This window comes from Lagopus muta, chromosome 2 (assembly GCF_023343835.1).
Source record: "Lagopus muta isolate bLagMut1 chromosome 2, bLagMut1 primary, whole genome shotgun sequence".
NCBI classification, from domain to species: domain Eukaryota; kingdom Metazoa; phylum Chordata; class Aves; order Galliformes; family Phasianidae; genus Lagopus; species Lagopus muta.
Window position 1 is genome coordinate 63,376,281 of NC_064434.1, and position 20,857 is coordinate 63,397,137.

The 20,857-nt window shown below is 36.5% G+C and overlaps 1 protein-coding gene across 7 annotated transcripts in view; it reads right to left on the minus strand.

The window, feature by feature from the left end:
• Nucleotides 1-20,857, minus strand: part of STXBP5 (syntaxin binding protein 5) — a 100,885-nt gene that overhangs the window by 68,790 nt on the left and 11,238 nt on the right. For all 7 annotated transcript variants that reach the window (XM_048935421.1, XM_048935419.1, XM_048935415.1 and 4 more), the window contains exons 3-4: nt 4,511-4,592; nt 3,572-3,672 (exon numbers count right to left, since the gene is read on the minus strand). In XM_048935421.1, the coding sequence (XP_048791378.1) occupies nt 3,572-3,672; nt 4,511-4,592 (183 nt within the window). The remainder of the gene's footprint in view (nt 1-3,571; nt 3,673-4,510; nt 4,593-20,857) is intronic.

Sequence of the window (20,857 nt, forward strand, 5' to 3'; positions counted from 1 at the left end):
ATCCAATTCTGTAGCCTCCAACACAAGAAGGACATGGGGCTGCTGGAGCAGGTCCAGAGGAGGCCATGAAGATGATCAGAGGGCTGGAGCATCTCCCCAGGGGGGACAGGTTGAGAGAATAGGGGCTCTTCAGCCTGGAGAAGAGAAGGCTCCCGGGGCACCTTATAGTGGCCTTCCAGTACCTGAAGATAGCCTAGAGGAAATCTGGGGAGGGACTTTTTATAAGGGCATGTGGTGACAGGATGAGGTGAAATGGTGTTAGACTGGAAGAGGTTTAGACTAAACATTAGGAAGAAATTATTTACTGTGAGAATGATGAGACTTTGGAACAGGTTGCCCAGAGAGGTTGTGAATGCCCCCGCCTGGAAGTATTCAAGGCCAGGATGGATGGGGCTTTGAGCAACCTGGTCTAGTGGGAGGTGTCCCTGACTATAGCAGGGGGGTGGAAACTAGATGATCTTAAAGGTCCCTTCCAATCCAAACTATTTTATGATTGGATTTGAAAACAAAAGAGGAAAACTGCCCCAACCTTTTGACTTTAACTCTTAAGTAGAATACAAATACTGCTTTTCTTTTCTATCAAGACATTTCCAGGCATTTCCAAATGGGTATGCAATTTTAAACCCTTGCACATAGTTTTCTAGAGAAAATACTGATAAAACTTAAGCAATTGCTTCGGTCCTTTCATAAATTTGGGCTTCATTTCTCCAGGAAGAACATTTTTTCAGTTTGTTCAATTATTTATTTTCTTTTACCCAAACCAATTTGAAAGATACTGAAAGTCCCTACAAAGTACAAGCCAGCAAATTGAAGCATCATTACTACATCATATTACCACAAGGCTCAGTTTTAGTATTTAGTATTTTAATAATTCATGTATGATTAGTTAGTTATTCTTATGAGAACGTATTAACCACAACTCATAAGTTATTTAAAGGATATTATTAATAACGTACCTAAAATCCTATTTAAGAATATTTAAATATATATTTAAATATATATTTAAAGATTTAAATATTTAAGAATACTTATCTCCTTAAATTTAGTCTCCTTAAATTTAGTAGTAGTTTAATGTACAACACAAAACTGACCCAATGTTAACTACTCCAAATTCAAGTATCATCAAACCCATTAGAAGTAGTTAACACTAAGAGCTCCAAGCTATTAAAAGCAGTAAACAGAATTATTCAGCAATGAACTTGTTCAATTCTCTTAACTTCAAAATAAAAGTGATTGCCTTTTAATGAGATCACGCTTTATTTTATAAAGCTTTGTGTTACGGATTAGTCAAAGGAATACTGACTTGACTATTTGAAAACTTAGGTGACAGTCATCAAGCATGATGTAAACAGCTATGGCAATGTATGGCTCTGGGATCTTAACTGTCCCGGCTACTTCTATAAGTTGTGATGATAGATCCTTGAAAATTAATACAAGAATAAACCTTTGTCTCTTCACTTCATTACTCTTGATAATATGACGTTTCCACCATATATTTTTTGCAAGCCACAACTATTCATTTAAGTCAAACTCAAATTAACAAGTAGCACTTCCAATGAAGTGATGTGAGCTAACTAAACCATTTCCTGACCATTTTTCGGCTAAGAACACACAGTTCAACTCCCTGTGACAGATTTTGGTAGTGAGAACACCGCATTTCACAAAATGACAGAATTGCTAAGGTTGGAAGAGAACTCTTAGAGGTCATCTGGTCCCATCCCACTGTTCAAGCAGTGCCACCTACAGCAGGTTGCTCGGAGCCATGTTCGTGTGGCCTTTGCAGATCTCCAAGGAGAGAAACTCCATAAACTCTCTAGGCAATCAGTGCCAGAACTCAGTCACTCTCACAGTAAAGAAATTTTTCCTCATGTTCAATCAGAAATTCCTGCATATCAATTTGTCAGTTCCTTCTCATCTTGGGCACCAGTGAGAAGTCTGGCTGCATCCTCTTTAAACCATCTCTTCAGATACTTGAACACACTGATCAGATGCTCTCTGGACCTTCTCCAGACAGAAGAGGCCCAGTTCACTCAGCATTTCCTCATAAGAGAGATGATCCAATCATTTTCGGTGCTCCTGAAGAGAGTCCAGTGGAGGTCTGCATGTCTGTCTTGTTCTGCAGAGCACAGATGTTGCTTCGCTGGGGTTGAACAGATGAGGAAGAGAATCTCCCTCAGTCTTCTGGCAACATTCTTCTTAATAAAGACAAGTACACCTACTGGCCTTCTTGACTGTGAAGCTAAATTGTTAGCTTATGGTCAATTTGTTGTCAATGAGAAACCTTAGCCTCCAAGCTCGTTCTGGTGCATGGTGTTATTACTCCCCAGGTGCAGGACCCTGCACTTTATTCACTGAATTTCAAGAGGTTCCTTCTCTTCCCATCTTCCCAACCTGTCAAGCTGTGGAAGTCAGGTATGCCCAAATGATCTCTGAACTGGTTTTTCTTAAGAAAGGAAAAATATTGCTTAAACTAGAAAGCAGATTGATGCATTCAGAGCAAAATGATGGTTTCAAAATTCCTCTTGGTTTAAACAAAGATATCTTTGTATCTCAGACTCTAAACCAGCTTCCAACAGATTTACATGTAATCAGAATCACCTCCTCAGATACCCACTTTAAAGCATTAGTTAGAAGCTGTCATCCAATGTTTTACTTCAGGCTGTAAAGACAAATTTTACATTTACATTTTACAAGGAGCTACGGAGGTAAGAGAAAAGCTATTTAAGAAACAAGAAGAAAGATGAGGGGGAGAATTACATTTGGATACACCACTGTATCTCCTATGGATGGACAACTCCTCTTAAACTAGAGGTGAATTTCATTCCTCTCTACTTGACTTTTATCCTACATACACCCTGACACATCTTTGGTATGCAGAATGTGTTTTGTGATCAATAGTTTATACATAGTGATTACAAAAACAACTTCAAGAGAAACTTGGAATCACTTAGTCCTCTACCCTATGAAAACAACCTCTACCTATGTCAGTCCCGACAAATTTCTTTGTGACCTGCTCTTTTTTTTTAAAAGTCTAAGGTTACTCTACAATCCGCTCAGCAGTCTATCCAAGCACTTTGTATATCACATTAAAAGGTTTTATATAAATATTTAAGCTTTCCTCCTTCTTGCTATCTATTACTTAAAGCCTATTCCCACCGTGCTCAACAGAGGTGCAAGTTATAGACTAGTCTGCGTTCGTGCTAGGCATCTCTGAGCTCTGAGAAGTCCAGCTCAGAATTAGACTGCTTAAAAGCTGCACAGCATGCCAGCTGAAATTGTACTCATTCTGGAGGAAAAAAAAAAAAAAAAAAAGAAAGGACTACTTCCAAAAACTTGTTAACAAAAAGCAAAGAAGCAAAAAACAGCAAAAAAAAAAACAACTCACCTCAGTTTAGCAGAGATATGCTGCATCTACCCATAAGCACTTTTGATCGTAACAGCCTATAACTCAAGTCCAATGTATATCCCACTTCAATCATTTAACAATTTATTAATTCTACTGCATCAATAAATCCAATCTTTCATTTTCACACTGTGATAGTAACATGCAAAGCAACAATCCAACCCCTACCGTTCTCGGTTAAATTTGAGTGAATGAAGTATAGCAGGTCTCTTCTGACGTAAGTTCCACAGGTGTAAGGTATCATCAGCCAAGGCACTCACAAGAGCTCCCTGTTTAAAATAAAGTTTTACTGAATTTATTTCTAGAACTCTAGAAATACTATTAATAACATTATAGAAGAAATATTGCAATTTGCTACCAATATTAAAATATTTACAAGCATGCATGTTAAAATCATAGCACAGATAAGTTTCATATAGTAGTAGTGAGATAACTGATTTGATTGCAGTGTTCAGCCTGGTAACATTTTGTTCCGTGCTATACTGAAGAGTAATTGCAAAGAAGCTTTTTCTGGAGTGCACAAGTTTCCTCAAGCACATATCTGTAGAGAAATAAAGTAATAAATTCCGCAGCTAACATCTACATGCTGACAAATTTAGTGATACTTGACTTCAGCATCTCTCTGAGGTAGCGATCCCTCTAAAAATCTGGTCCCTAAGTAGCTCAAGAACAGTACTGCTGTCAGGTCTCAGCTGTTACGTCTTTCGAAATAAATGTGAAATTGCTGAGGATTCAAATCAGAGATCTTTTCTCAGCTCACATCTAAAACATTAGCTATTAAAGTAAAGTTAACAATCCACTGAGACTGTTGGTACTATTAAAAGTGTACTTTACTTCAAGGGATGACTTGCAATATTTACTGACAGAAATGGATATATTACTGCAAAAAAGTTCCTGCTTGTAGCAGGAGTACTGTAGAAATGAAGTCATTTTCAAAAGTTAGTCAAGCAATGTATACTATTAAAAAAGTTACCTTATTATTAGTGTTTAAAACAGGTAATTCTTGGCATGACTGGTATCTATAATTTGATGTTTGCTTAGTGAGAAATTGAGGAACACACAGTGCATCTTCTCTAAATTACAGAATACAGACATTGATTTACTAACCTCATTAATCAGGAACTGAAGCTGGATTACTGCAGCTCCACTGTCATGCTGGCAGTAACATTCAACTCCTGGCCGACCAAAGCTGAATTGTTAACATTAAGGAAAAATTGATGTATGCAATGTAGGAGAAAGAAAAACATTGTCAACATCAGTAATACCATATTCAAACAGGCTAACATCCTGCTTCTAGCTCAAATACTTAAAATATTTAACCACATAGATCTTAACATCAAGAAAAAAAAAACATTTATAAACATAGTAACATAAGGATTAAAAAGGTCCATTTTATTTATCCCCATTGAATAAGAAAATTACATATAAAGGCTCAACTTATATTTATCTAAAGGATCCTTTGTCAATGACAACACAATAGAGAATGATGAGACAGTTATTTTAGTAGTGTTAAATATCAGGACTAGCATAAGTTATTTAAATAAGCCTCATAACCAAATGATCAAATTCTTCAAGTTCCAAAGGAGATTTATCTGCTTTTGAAATGCTACTTACAGATAAAAGAAGAGTTGAATAATGTAAGGAATATTAAAAGAAAATGTACCATGGAAGAGATAAAATAAAAATAAAAATCAGTAGCCAAAATACAGAGGAGTCAATGGTAAATTATGTACAATGTAAATTTCCAGGATCGCAGTATCAAGATTTCCTGGATTCACACCAACTATGAGATAACAAAAATGTGCTCATTTTCCCTCTCATGCATAAATCAGTCCTCTGCTTTTATAATGAATACTAAACAGAAGTAACAACAGACTCTTTCTAATCTCCATAGTTGATTTGCAAATACTTTGTATTTTCGATTTTATTATCCTCTTCCTCCAGACATGAAATTAAGGCAGCTTTCCAACCTCTAGGTGAGAGAACAGAAATAACGCACATCCAAATGAATAATGTAAAACAGTCAGTATATAGTCATTACAGCACAAACAGGATTCCTGGAGAATATTTTGCCAAAGAGCTGAACACCTACAGTTTTAAGCAGGCATCTTGGGAAGAATGGAAACCATTTCAAAGACATATGCAAGTCATTGAAAATATACAATTTGTTTGTTAGTATACACTAGAAATTAACAAATCATTACAATTCTCATTCAACTTTCAAGTCTTCCATTTACTGAGAAAATGATGATCAAATTGAAGTGGGTACAAATACCCTTTAAAAAGGTATTTGTTACATATTTAATTTATATGTGTGTGTATGCATATATACACAAACATTCATATCTACCTATATCTAGTGTGAATACATCTATCAATAGATCTATATATGCTATAGACAGATAGATGCCTTCATACTAGAGACAGTGGAAAAGCAAAAGTAACTACTAGGTTAAATGGAAGTTAAAAATCACAAGCATCTCCTGCTCAGTGTCTGAGAAGTGAGACAAAATGCAGGCAGAACTGCAGTAGAAAGAAGTCTGCTTCAACACACCTCAGTATTTTACTTTTTAAACTTCCATCACTTTCTTCTCCTAACCTAATGAATCTGTGTAACATCCAGCCAAGTGTTGAGAGAGATATTAAACAGATGTTGAATAATCCAGTAAACTTAATTCCAGCTTTCTTCCCTGAATAGAAATAGTAATTTAATTTTGTTCTCGAGTGGAAAGGCTTAAAGAGTCAGCTCGCATCACCTGTTTTTTTTTTCCCTTTCTGTATTTTTAATTCTTACCAATTTGGTTTCTGTAGAAAGAAGTCATCTGTGTTCCACTGCGTTCCACTGCCAGTTAATAGCACTTAAATAAATAAATAAATAAATAAATACGCTTAGAATTCACACTTCTCCCTCCCCAAGAGGATATCTTTCTTTACAAATTCAGAATGCTTTTAACGTACAGTGCTTTTGCAAAAAGATTGGAAAGGAAAAATCCCCACAAGGAAGAACAAAATTTTCAGACTATTTACATCAGCCTTGCTCAAACTTCTGCGTTCACTTGAATTGACAACTACTTGCAGTAAAAGACAAGCAATTTCTAAAGGTAAAATTCAGATGTATACAGGAACTGAATTTTAAGACTTGTCAATTATTTATCTGCCCTGAAATAGTTTTCTAACAAAAGCTTTCCCAAATATCTCCACAGAAATTAGTTTCCAACTTAAATATGTAACAGTTATTCTTTCACCACCCACAATTTATTTGGAGTGGAACCTTCATGGCTACCTTGCCTCATAACAAGAGAAGTATGACCCAGAAAAACATAGAAATACAGAGATTTTTTTGAGTCGCTCCAATCTTCACAAATTTTATCCTTCACATGTTGGCTTCAAGAATTGTCTACTGCAAGTATTTCTGGAAGCACTGTTACCAGTTAATATAATTTTCAATATTAAAAATGCTTGAACTTTGGACCAAAAATCCTTTAGCATTTTCCAGGGCATATAAACCAGTTTCCACAGATCAATACATTTGCAACATTACAAGTAAGTTTACAAAAGTTTACACATACAGAGGAAGTTTTTGCTTTTTGACAAGTGAGTGAAAGCCACATATACAGATCTGAAAAACAGTTTGATCTCTTATCTCACAGTTATGAAAAAAATAAAACCAATCATTGCAGCTAGTCCATTTAGTGCTTTCAACCAAGGATTACATTGCCTTCACTTTTTCATCTGGTAGCTAGAATTACTATTCTCATCTTGAATTAATATCATCACCCTAACCATCATTAATCTTCTTTTCTAAACCAATGCAAAGTCTCCTAGTTTTCTGAATTCAATACTTCAATACTGGATGTAGAAGGATAAGAGAATAGAGAGGTTCACTTGGAAGGGACCTTCAGAAATTGAGCCTGTCCAATCCCTCCATATCTTTTTGTGTGCCCGCTCAAGGCACAAGAACTTACTATACTAAGCAGTGACTTTACCACACAGCACTCCCTGAAACAGGCAGAGACTGTAATGGATAATGACAAGATAGGCAAAGCATTTTCATTCTACAGGCAGGAAAAATTGCCTGCCAAAGGCCTAGGGTTGCTGTAGAGAAAAACAGTGTGCTCTGAGCAGATCTGTTGTTTTTTTGTTTGGTTTTTTTAAACTCAAATACCAATTCTTTCTCCTTCCAAGCACTTCTTCCCACTATTGCTATTCTGTCTATTAATCTAAATATGAACAAAAAAGTTTAAGAGCTTCTCAGCAGTAGCTAGGACTATTGCTTCTGTGCTCCCCAATGTGATAAGGAAATTGACAACAGCAAACACTACCATTTGTCTCTAGTGCACGTTCTATGAGAAAGCAAGCAAAAGACAAAAGACAAAAGGCTTGGACAAGTGAAGGAAGTAATAAGGTGCACATGAACTAACATCAGTGTTCACTTTCCAAACAGCTAGCACAGGTCATATATTAAAAAACCATAGAATCACACAAATATAACCTTACCAAATCTGTAGCAAGAGTTCCAAAATGTATTTTTGCCATAGATGTTTCACAGAGTTACCCTTGCTTTTTTCAATTTTTCACACAGACAGAACTAAAGCATTTCAGTTTGTTACTGTGTTTTAATGCTGCTAAATTCTGTTTAAAGAAAAAAAAACAAAAATCAAAAATCTTAGTATTTATAGCTTACCTGCATGGGAACAACTCAGTGCACATCTGCCTAAATAGCATTTTTTTTTGAAAATGAAAACAAATTCCAAATTACGTATGAAAACCTCAGGAGGCTTTTCACTTTTTACTTCTGTCATGCATATGGGTCTTTTTCATATTTTTTTTTTAAATATTAGGCTGTTTCTTCACATGTGGTTGACCTGTCTGACACTGGAAACAGCTGCAAAAGCTGTAGCTATCAATTCAATCCCTAGCATAAACCACTCATGAATACAGAATCACATTTATAACAATTTCCTTTCAAACTGTTCTCAACTTCATATTATACTGCAATGAAGTTTTATAGTACAGCACAAGATATGAACTGTATACCTGTATCAGATTTGTCACCATTACAATAGCTTGGGATTTACAAGACACATACAAATCTAGCAACCTTTAGAATGTGTTACCAGATACTCCTCAAAACTCTAGCAGTAATATTTCACAGTAAATAAACATTTGGCAATTGTGATACAAAATACAGATCTACTAGAGAAAGATACATACCACTGATCTGAATTATGTACAAATCAGTAAGGTTGCTTAGAGTTCTCTTTCATATACCAGTCTGTAGCACAGAGCTTTAAAGCGCTGCAGATTACATTTGCATATTTTAAAACAGCCATTTCTAAACAACGTTTTACCACTTTGTTTGGTCTGTCCCCCAATTATTTTTCTAGACAGCAAAATCACCACTTACTTCACGCAGTGCTGTCTGTACCTCAACTGTGGCCCCCAAGAATTACCATAACAGAAAAATACAAAGATGGCGAGGTTTCCAAACTGTTCTGAGCATATAACAACTACAAGCCAGGCTGGGATTACTCACCACTGCCAATGTCTTGATGCAATCCAACTACACACAAAAACCCAAACAGTTCATTTATGGTACTCTGAAATTCGATGTGCACTCCTGTTGATGTATAGTCCTCTAAGCAGTAGATCAGCTTTGATTCATTCAACTTAACTGTTAGATGATCCTATCTGTGCCTAGGTCTGATTGGTACTATCACTCTCTCATCCAAAAGTATGATTTCTCACAGAAACAATCGCAAAGAACAGTGCCTCAATACACACAGACAGTAAAAGAGTTATTCACAAAGTGGCAAAGTACCACAGTCGACAATGTCTACAAAACTAGTTTTTACCTTTCATGTTCATTCAATACCAACAAACATGACAAAGTAAAAAGTCTCAAAACATTCTGGAGTTTTAGACTTCACATCAAGCTGCAAGTAAGAGCATACCACCATTTTTCAAGAACAGAAAGATTACAGCATTTCTTTCCAAAAACTTAGGTCTTCATAACTGCTCAGAGCTGCTATGCTCACACCTCTCACATAAGCAGGTCTTTTTTATTCACTCTGTTTCACTATCTATGCCTGAAAAAGCATAAAATATTTACTAATATTTCACATCCACTTTCCTAATGTAAATGACAACAGCAGGCAGACAAACAAATACGAAACAAGAAAAAACAAGGACCTCTTTGTTGTTTATGTGAACGGAACTACAGCTTAAAATGCACCTGAATCAGGAAAATAAACAGCAACATCTCTATAAACAACAGACTCACTTTCACATATCCAGGGCTGCTAAAGCTTTTAGCTAGAATTACAGCACTTACTGCATACAGATACCACTTCCAGCATATATTTCATTTTTCTTTTTATAAAACAAGTCCCCAAAGTGGTCCAGGTCTAATGCTTTTGTCCTCCAACTTTAGTGGCAGAGCAACAGCTACATTCCATTTGCTTGGTTAGTGTACTGGGGGAAAGGTGCAAACACTACAACTTCATTAAGAAAATGAAGTATAATAAAAGCACATTTTTGAAAGACTGCAGTCTGCTTTCACAAATTTGAGGTTACAGCTCCGAAAAGAACATTAGGACTTCCTAGATTTCTTCATCTTGCAGAGCATTTATCTTAGTCCAATTTGCAGCCCTACTGTGAAAACTGATGAGCTGTCCCCTTTCCTGTAAGCATTTACATTACCCAGGTAACAAGAAGCTCTAAGAGCGCGGTTTCAGCAGCAGACTGGTGAAGCGAGGCAGGATGTCCCTTCTGGTCCCGTCAGTATCCTTCTATTCCCTCCCCATATCAGACTTCCTTGCAAATGACAAAAATGGCATTTATCCCAGAGGATGGGGTGGAAGACAGCTCTGATCATTGATTTGTGTGACTAAAAACCCTCTCAAATTTTGTTTAAACCCTACATTTAAATCTTACCAGAGGTACTAACAAAGCAAACCCAAGGCAGTCCTTTGGTTTGTTTTCCCTTTTTTTTTCTTTGCTTTTCTTTCTTTTTTTTTCTCCTTTTTTTTAATAGTAGAAGCTTTTTTCTTGGCAGATAAAAAAAAATGGAATTAAGAAAAGTGCCATAAAATAAACTTTGTAACATATAAAGGTGCAAAGCAGGGTAACAGTTCAGTAATTTGAAAAAGTAATCTTGTGTTAATGGGCAGGTCTCATTTTCTTCAGTCTTACGGTACATGGTTGCCTTCCAAACATCAAGGAAGAACATAACTTTACAAACACTTTCTACATTCAAGGGAAGCTGAACTTGTGTCTGCAGACATTTTTCCCTCTCTCCTCCAAGTAAGGCCACGCACCAGTTCTCTCCCAGCACTCCTCCAGTGACACTAAGAGCACCTCTCCTTTGCTCCCACAAATCACCCCAGCACAAACCAAAGCTTTAAGGGGCAGGAGCAGGCACCAGCAATGGCAATGGGACACATGATAAAAGCCCATACAATTCAGGCTATGTTAGATCAAGCTTTCTTCCTCAGAAAAGCAGCCACACCTCACAGCCGCAATCCTCTTCAGAAGTTGCACAGTTTACTGCTTTGCTATGACAAGTCTGGTGTTGTCATCTACCTCACAACAAAATTAGCTTTTAAAACTGATACTGAAGTTAGTCAGATGGAAATACTATCAAATTACCATCAACAGCTTACTATGAGGATTCTAGGTGGATGATTACAATGTATTCTCCTTTTGCCAGGAGAATAGGAGAGGGCAAGAAAACTGACTTCAGGAAAACAGGATAAGGAAAAGGAAGATTGACAGATACAGCCAGCCAGAAGACACTGCAATGCTTGTACATCAAAAATAGCACTTGCTGAATTAGCTGATATCTGCAGTTTGACCTCGTTACTTGCACAGAAAAAGAGCCAACATTACAGATAGTATTTGGAAGCCATCACATGCGTCTCTAGGGAGTAAAGAAATATAACTTCCAGGCAATGAAAAAATCTACATTCTGCTTCTGTTAGTTGTAAGGGTGAAAAAAATGTGAGGCACCTAATGGAAGACGAGACTAGAATCTCAGTCCTGGTTGTTCCAAACGTGGAAAAATAAGAGTGGAAAAATATAATAATAATAAAAACAACACAAAGAAAGGAAGGTTCCATACATTTATGGACTCCAAAGAGACCATTTACACACTGATAAATGCAATACATTTTACTTAATTTTTAGGAATCTTAACCATTATACAAAGTTCAAGTATTTTTGAGAGCAACTGCACTGAGTGTTCAGCAGTTGTTTTAATACAAGTGATATAGGCTAAGAAGCTCCAGTTGGATGACTTAAGTTTGACCATAAAACTATATGAGGTACATTGTCACAAAATTATTTGATACCATCTGATCTCAGGAGTTTTCATTATTGGGTGAAGAGAGTGATAACAACCTGGGGGGCCCTGCTTGAGCAGGTTGTTGGCTTCCAGAAGCCCTATCAACTTCAATCATTCTTATTCGGTGAGGATGCATAATATTTAAACAGGATTTTTTAGATATTAATTTTATAATTACCAATGTCATATTAACTGGATAGGCTACAGCAATCAATTAGTGCCGTTTGCTATTGCTGCTTCCACTGAACTCATGACTACACACGCCCCTGGAATGAACATCTCAACTTCTGCATCAGTCAGTGATAAGATCTACTCCTGCATAAACGCAATCATCATATTCACCTTGTTCATAACACAGCGCTCACCTTCTTTAAACATCAGAAGCCAACCGTTTCAATGTCAACTGTTTAGAATAATCCTAGAGTACATAGCTCAGTAAGGACATTACTTATATCCTTTCTCCATACAGGCAGCTTCCGCAATTTTAAAGCATAAAACTTCTTAACTTATGGTAAGAAAAAAAATTAATTACTGAACTAGTCTACATAGAAACTGATCAGCAATGGGCATTCAGCAGTTACTTCTTTTTTTATTTTTTTTTTCTAGGAAAAAAAAAAGGCCAAGAGTCAAAACAGATCTTAAGCTTCAAAGCTACTTATATAAACAAGCACAAACACAGTATTTTCCAAATAGCTTTGAAAAGTACCAGCAAGTTTTTCTATAAAGGTTGTACTCAGTTGATTTTTCTCAGAGCTGACAGGTTACAGGCTTTCAATAATAAGCCACAAAAAAGGAGATTAATCTGGCTTTTTTTTTTTTTTCAAGTAGGATGAGAGGGAGGGAGAACAGCAGAACACAAGGGGAGAGAGAACAACACTGATACAAATACATTTGCATAATGGTTCCTTTGACTATACAAGATGTACTGAAATGGGTTGTAACTCCTAACTCATTTTTTTTTTAGAAAGACTACACACAGGAGAATAAAACTAGCAAATAACTATATACTCTGAAGAAACTTCACCAAAATTCAGAGGCAAATATCTTTGCATGCTTTCAAGTCCTATTCATCCGCCATCCATTTAAACCAGTTTATTTTTAACACCAAATTTTAATGTATTATGAACATCCTACCTCCTCCATCCTTCTGATTGTATAGACTATATCACAATATTAATAATTAACCAGGCTCTTTCTTCTTATATCCCTAGCTTCTAGGCCACAACTAAAGGTAGAGCCATTTTTTTGCTCTTAAACCTAAGCAGTACTTGGGGGGAAGAACAAATTATCTCCCAGTGTCAAAATATTTCATACAGAATTGCCAACAGCAGTATTAACAAATGTAATGTGTTGAACTGGATGTTAAGTGATTTTTCATATGCCTACTTAGCTCAACTTACAAAAGCGTAACGAACCTTGTATTATCTAATAAGACAGACATTTTAATGATTTTAAAGGATACAGCCAATCCTTCCCAATCAATTACTGTCAATTAATGCCAATTTCTGACTATAAAGCCACTGCTAAGTCTAGAAGTGTTTTCCCATGTTTGGGAAAACCTAAAATAAGGTCTAGAATACTTCTCTTTTTATTTTATTACGAATTCCACATTAACATAATTTCTAGTTCTGCAAATCACCAAAAGATGAGAAAATTTTAATCTGCTGCTGCTATCAAAGTAGTAGTGACAATTTTACAGGTTAGCTCAATATTACCACCACAAACAAAAAGTTAAGGTACAATTCAAACAATTCAGTAGATGGCACTCTTCCACCAAAATCAAAAAAAGGAAACTCATCATATAAACAAATAATTGCCTTTGGGCTGCAGTGCTTACTTTTGATATGTAAGAAATACCCCAACCTGTAAGCTTTTTATTTTTTTATTTTTTGTACTTTTCATAGAGTTTAGAAATATAATTTCTTTACATGTAAATATACTGAAGCGTTATGATACTTTGTCATAATGCAATTCTACCTGTCCTTTTTTCCAGATTTGTGCTATTACAGTCTACTTCATACCATAAAAAGTAGTTGTATAGATTTTTAAATAAGCTTATGCAGCATTTTAACTTCATTAGTGAACACTTTGCTTTATTTAGTTTAAGTTGTATTAATAAATAGTGTCAAAGAATAGGTGATCATTAGAACAATCTAAATTAAGCTTCGAGATAAAAGTTGGCATTAAGTATGCAATTCTTTAGTATTTTTTAAATGTAGGTATGCCATTAAAGATAAAGCTTCTTTTTTCATCTCAGCTCTTTGTTTAAAAGTTTGTGGGTGGCACCTTAAATCCTGCTCTCATCATACTTGAAGACTTCAGGTGGGTCCTTCAGCCACCAGAAATGCATCACTCTTCACTGAAGAGAATTTCAGTGAGAGCATGAACGTAGCAGTTCAGCTCTGTACAGGCCATGGATATCAAACAAAGAGCTTCTTTAAGACTAGGGAGCACAGTGTGCATGAAAGCACCCACTGCCAGTTTAAAATCACAAAAAGATGGAAATCAGAACATCAACAGAAAAGCAGAATCAACAGAAAAGCAGAAGGTAGTTTTCCAAAGTACATTTCCAGCTGTTCTTTCTAGGTTGCATGTTACTGGAAGGAGGCATGCTACTACCTTGCAAATCTAGCTTCTTTGAGTGAGGGGGTTTTTGATACTTTAGAGAATCTGCTCATCTTTTAGCTTTGTGTACATCCTTTCCCAGATTCCAAGCAATGCCCGATACTTATGCCCTGCTATTACAGGGGTTTAACTTGCTTGTAATCTGCTCATACTTTCTGCAACAGAAGAGCAGTTTTGTTCAAGTTTAACAGAGAGAAAGAAGTCCTGCAGATAACATTTTGCTGTAAGCTTTACAAAAATAGGAAGCTGAGAAGAGGAGAAACCCAGATTAGACATATCCCACCAAAAGGGACAGCATTACCTCAACACCCTAAAATAGAGTCTCCGCATAAAATGGTGCAGTCACAGAAAACACTTCTATAGTTACTGCACAGGGAAATTCTACTACAGGAGGGAGTCATACGACTCCAAGGTTCACAGATGAAGTGTCTCAGGTTCCTTTCTCCAGATAAAAGTAAATGAGCATTCACGTTCTTTAACTCACTTCCTATAACTGAAACTGTTTCAGTAAAAAGAAAGGAGAAACTCCTCTCTTCATAGGATGGGATAGGAAGAAAAAACATTACATATGGATATCTATGGTTTTGACCATTTCCAAGATGGACAGCTATACCTATTTGTGCTCCCTGGCACTTTCAAGATCCTGCAGCTTAACTGAAGTGTGAATTCTGCAAGAATGAGGCTGTCTTCAAACAAGTCTGAACTGAAATTTGATAGTTTGAAATCTGATTTATTTTAAGACTAGAGCTTTCCCTTTCCACACAGAGTACTGTTATGTCCTTCACTGCCGCTCAGCTCCCCAAATGCCAAGACAAGACATCTTCATTTCTTCTCCTTCTTTCCCTTTCTCCCCACCACTTTTTTTTTTTCTTAAAGGTAAAGAGAAGGACAAAAACATAAACAGCAAGACTGTACAAAGATTTGCTTTCCTCAGAAACTCATTTGCCTCCAAGAACTATCCCAAAAGATCAAAACAATCCTTACTCAGTTACGAGTTATTACAAAAACTAGCAATCCTAAAAAAAAAAAAAGGAATTGCTATTGTTGTCACTCACCCCAGTACTAATATGCACAAAATTAAATGCTTGCTGTTTGTGGTAGACAATCAAAATAGTTTGTAGCTTTACTGAGATTTTAATGTCAAAGTCTGAAATTACAAATGCCAAACTAAAAGGTTTTTCCACCTTCACTAAGGAAACTTCCAGCTGTGGAAAGCAGGGGTGCACAAATGCCATAATAGGAAAATAACCACGGGTCCCGATAAGAAAAATATATTTTCTGGAACAGGACTCCACGTACAAATTCAAAACTGTTTCTGAGCAGTAAATTCAAATCTTTAAACTGAACGTGGTAATCTAGTCTAGCCAGCTCTTCTGCTTCAAGTCAGGACAATGTGCACTGATAGTATAATTTACTGCTTAAAATGTTTTGAATGCTTTTAGTGTGACATTATTTTTGCTACTCATTAATAAATAATGAAAAAGTGAAATCAATTAGTTTTGAATTTAGCTTCTGTAACACGTTCCATCAAAAAATACAATACAAAACTGCTGATGCAACTCTTAGCTAACTACTGAAATCTCTAGAAGTTGCAACATGTAGATGTTTTACATAGGCTTTGCAAGATAAGGAGTAAAAACCACAGGAGGCTCCAATATAAGCTCAGGAAGAAGGTATTTATTTGATATCTGTCATACTAACTAACATGTGATTATGTTCTTTCACATGTCATAATGAAAACAAACAAGAGGCAAAACTGTTTTTCCACAACTTGGGTAGAAAATCTCAGAGAATAAGTTCTATCTATAAAAGATATTTACATAATTTAGCTGTTACCTTAATGTAACTCTTTTTAATCAGGCTAATTTCTAAAGCAAGATTAAAAAAAAAGGAGTATCTGTTACCTACCTACAGGCTTTCATAACTTGGTTAGAGTTGGATTATCCTTTACAAATGTAGTCATCCTCTATTTTCAAGACTGATCTTTTTATTACTTTCTTAGATATCAGCATAGTGGAGTGGCAACAATTTAAACAGAAACAGACAACCTCATCGTACATGCATGATTTTTAGCAGCTCTATGTGAATTGAAGAAGACTGTTTCAAGAAAAAGATTAGCCTTCCTGACAGTAAAGAATTCCACCAGAACTACACTTGAGTCAGATATGTACTAAGAAAAAAACTAATTGTTTTTCCTCTACAAAAAGAAACTTCCTCAGGCCAACTGCATGCAGATTGATGTTCAAGCTCCGCAAGTCAGGAAGCGCTTTGCTTGCAGTCAAAATATTCCAACAACTTTTGCATCCAAGGACAAACAAAACCTGTTTGATATGTTAACACAACATGTCTGATTACTTTAGTTTTCCCATGAGCGGCCAAGGTCCCCGCTCTAGCTCCTGAGAATGGTTGTTTAATCAAGAATCACCAACAAGCTCCCACCCCTCCCACACACATTTTCAGGTTTGCATGACTAAACCCGGGAGAGCCTACAGAGAGTAAGTCACTTACAAAATGACTGCTGGAAACAAGGCTGTCCAGACAGGAAAAAGGTTTTTTAATAGAGTCATACAATTGCTCAGGTTGGAAAAGACCTCATAGATCATCAAGTCCAACCGTGACCTAACCATACGACCCTAACTCTAACAACCTTCTGCTAAATGGTGTCCCTGAGCACCACATCCAAACAGATTTTAAACACATCCAGGGATGGAGATTCAACCACCTCCCTGGGAAGCCCATTCCAGTGCTTAACGACCCTTTCTGTAAAGAAGTGTTTCCTGATACCCAACCTAAACTTACCCTGGCACAACTTAAGGCCATTTCCCCTCATCCTGTCACCTGTCAGTAAGAAGAGACCAACCCCCTCTCTTTGTAAGCACCCTTCAGATACTGGAAGAGAGCAATAAGGTCTCCCCTCAGTCTACTTTTCCCCAGACTAAACAGCCCCAGTTCCTTCAGTCACTAAGTCAAGTCCTCTCTCTTTTTACAAACTGCATGCATACACAAATTTGATCCTCTTGAACCAGAAAAGGAATAAGAAAGCTAGATGATTAGATCTAAACTGCTTGAAATAAGAGGCCAAGAACGCACCTGCATTGAAGAGGCCATTCCCAAACAGATTCTACAATTAACTTGACAGAAGGAGCACAGTACCAATACACACTTGAAAACTGACACAGTATTTGAGGTAATTTCATGAGAAAAAAATGACCCACAAACACTGAAATCTATCCACAATTAAGAGAAAGACAGACCATTTTTTAAATTCAAACAGAGTATTTCCATTAACCAAAATATTCCTCTGCCATTCAAAATAGCACCTATTAAAGGAAGATTCTAATCTCAACAAATAAAAGTGAAAAAAGACACTATTTAAAAACCCTTGGGTTGAGCTGACACATGCCTTGCAGTCAAACAGGAACAAAAACAACGTATCAAATGGCAATTTTATAAAATGGCTACACAAAAAGGCAACCAGGTAAGTAACACAAGTAAGATACGCCCAATACTGAGTTGCTAAGATATTTTAGCTTCATATTTAACAAAGTTCTTATTATGAACTGAAACTATTTATAAAGACTCTCATTCAGAGTACATTTACACTGATAATCTTTACAGGTTCTCTAACAATACTGTAAAAAAACAAAAACAAAAAAAAACAAACAACAAAAAAAAAAACCAAAAACCAGCCACAAAACACAAGAAATATCCCTGAGATTAATTTAATTAGGAGTAAACTCCAAAACTAAGTACATTTGTATCACCTATAACTGTAACCAAAATGTGCTAATTAAGTTTGACACCAAACATTATTTCATGAATCTTTTGCAAGAATCATCTCTGATTGAGATTCCTACATCAGGGAAGACTGGATACCTAAAAACATCAATCATTTTTCTGTAGATTAGAACAGCAAGTATTACTAAAGTCTTCATGCTATAATCGGATACAACTGCTATAATAAGATAAGACAGTGTTTTAAGAATGATAGTTTAAAAAATTACTTTTTCCCCTTTCTAGACTTACTCAACACCATTGGTTTCTGACCTTGCTTAACACTCATTCTAATTGCAATAACTTCAGCTACAGATAGAAAACTGAAGGCAGGAACATTATCAGATCGCAATGTGATTATCACACTCCAGTTTTCATGCCAGCTTCTTTGATATAAAAAAATCGCCAGTACACCGCAACACCCTTGGTATTTTGTCACACTATACACCAGAAATTGTTTCATCAGCTTTTCAGGCATTAGACAAATTTTGCTTAAGCAGCAAGGGCTATTTCCTTGCTAAAGAATAAGAGAGGTTTACAGAATTTTAAACTGCGCTTATAAAAATTATTATTGTATGAAGTACTGAGTAGAAATAAAGTTAGCATAACCATACTGTTGAAAAACATCCCAGCTAATGACTTCCTCCCTCTGACAGAAGTCAGAGTTAAGATCTCAGAACCACTGTAAGAACTGAGACCAGAGGTGCACCCAGCACAGCTCCGTCCCCTACGACATCAATCGTACTATTTAGGAGCACACAAGCCTGGTCACTTCTTGCAGTCTATTTGCTTCACATTCTCAACCAACCACTACTGCTGGATTAGGTATGTTACAGATAAATCCTTTTCTCGTCTCCATAGCATCTTTTTACAGACACATCAACTCTTGAGTTTGTCCACATCCCTCCTGCCTGCACTGGTACATCTTGTCTTCACCAACTCCCATACCAGTAAATCCCATCGCGTGTCACATTCAGATTAACGAGTGCTTTCTTCTGATCAGAGAGCTGGAGCACCTCCCCCTATGAAGAAAGTTTGAGGGAATTGGGATTGTTTAGGCTGGAGAAGAAAAGGCTCCGGGGTAGACCTCATTGTAGCCTTCCAGTACTTTAAGGGAGGGTATAAGCAGGAGGTGGAATGGCTGTTTACAAGGATGGATAGTGACAGGACATGGGGAAATGGTTCTAAACTGAGAGAGAGCATAGTTAGATATTAGGAGTTTTTCACTCAGAGGGTGGTGATGCACTGGAACAGGTTGCTTGAGGAGGTTGTGGATGCCCCATCCCTGGAGACATTCAAGGCCAGGCTGGATGTGGCTCTGAGCAGCTTGGTCTGGTGGTTGGCAACCCTGCGCATAGGGGGTTGAAACTGCATGATCACTGTGGTCCTTTACAACCCAGCCTATTTTATGATTCTGTGATTCCTGCACCTCTTTTGAATGTCTAACACTATGTCAAAGAATGCATCCTAGTTTTTGTATTTCATATGGAATACGTTGAATTACAGGTGACACACATTTTATTTACTTTCCTTATTTTACAGACCTTGATAATATTTACTCCCTTCTCTCCTCTAAACTGAAGAGACCAAGCATTTTTTTATATATCTTCTTGTAAGATGGTCACTCTACTCAGTCATTTCAGTTTTTCCTTCTCTAAATCCATGTCAGCTTTCTTAAAATGCAGAAATCAGAGAAACGCAGGATTCAAAATGTGGGTGCACCACTGTTTTACACAACAACCAAATAATGCTTTGTCCTGTTCACCATATTCTTCTGTGTGTACTGGGCGGATTTGGTAACAACAAACCCAAAAAAACCCACGAAGTTTCAGCACTTTGTACAGGTAAAATACATTAACTTATCCATTGATTTGGAGCTTCGTACTACAACTTCTGTGAGCAGAACACAGTCAGCAAAGCCCTGTTAATGCAATCCTATTCTGCTTTAGCAGTTTAGTGTATTATGTGTTTCTAAACATACGGAATGTAATATGTTATATTTAAGTAAACAGTAGGTTGAATTCAGACAGGTGAATTACTATTGAATTATATTCCATACTTAAGATAAAACACTTAAGTAGTGTTCTTGGAATTGAAGTAGAGTCTCTCAAGTTTCTGCAGTCTCATTGGGAATTGATTGCTGTTGTTTTTTTTTTCCCTCTAGCCAATCTTGGAAACAGAGGAAGACTACACTTATAAAGGACAATGCAGCATTAACCAAGTTTTGAAAGCCTATAGATAGGCAACAAACATGCCTTTACTTTTTTCTTGCTTTAGAAAATGGTCTGATTAAACAGGTAACACCTGAGTGTTACACTTACAAAGGGAATGCTGCACAGATTATTGTTATGTAGCTCACTGTATATTAATAAGCATCACTAAAGCTTTAATACCAACACTACAAAGTTCAGTCAAGAATGTTTTTCAACTGTGAAGATGAACATCTGTTCTTTTTAACGAGGTAGTAAGACTGGATAGAGCATATGCTAAACAAATAAAAGCAAGTTAATCCTGTCAATTTAACATTAAGTTATCACCAAAACTTAGCGTTCTATTCTTCTTCCCTAAAGAGCAAGTAGAAAAAAATCAAATTGCTTTTGTCCATCTGCTGCTGCTGACTGAGTTGGTGTTACTAGGCCAGAAAGACACAGGATCAGCTGAATAGTCCTTTCAGGTGGCTGTTCTATTAAATATTTCATTTTAACATGAAC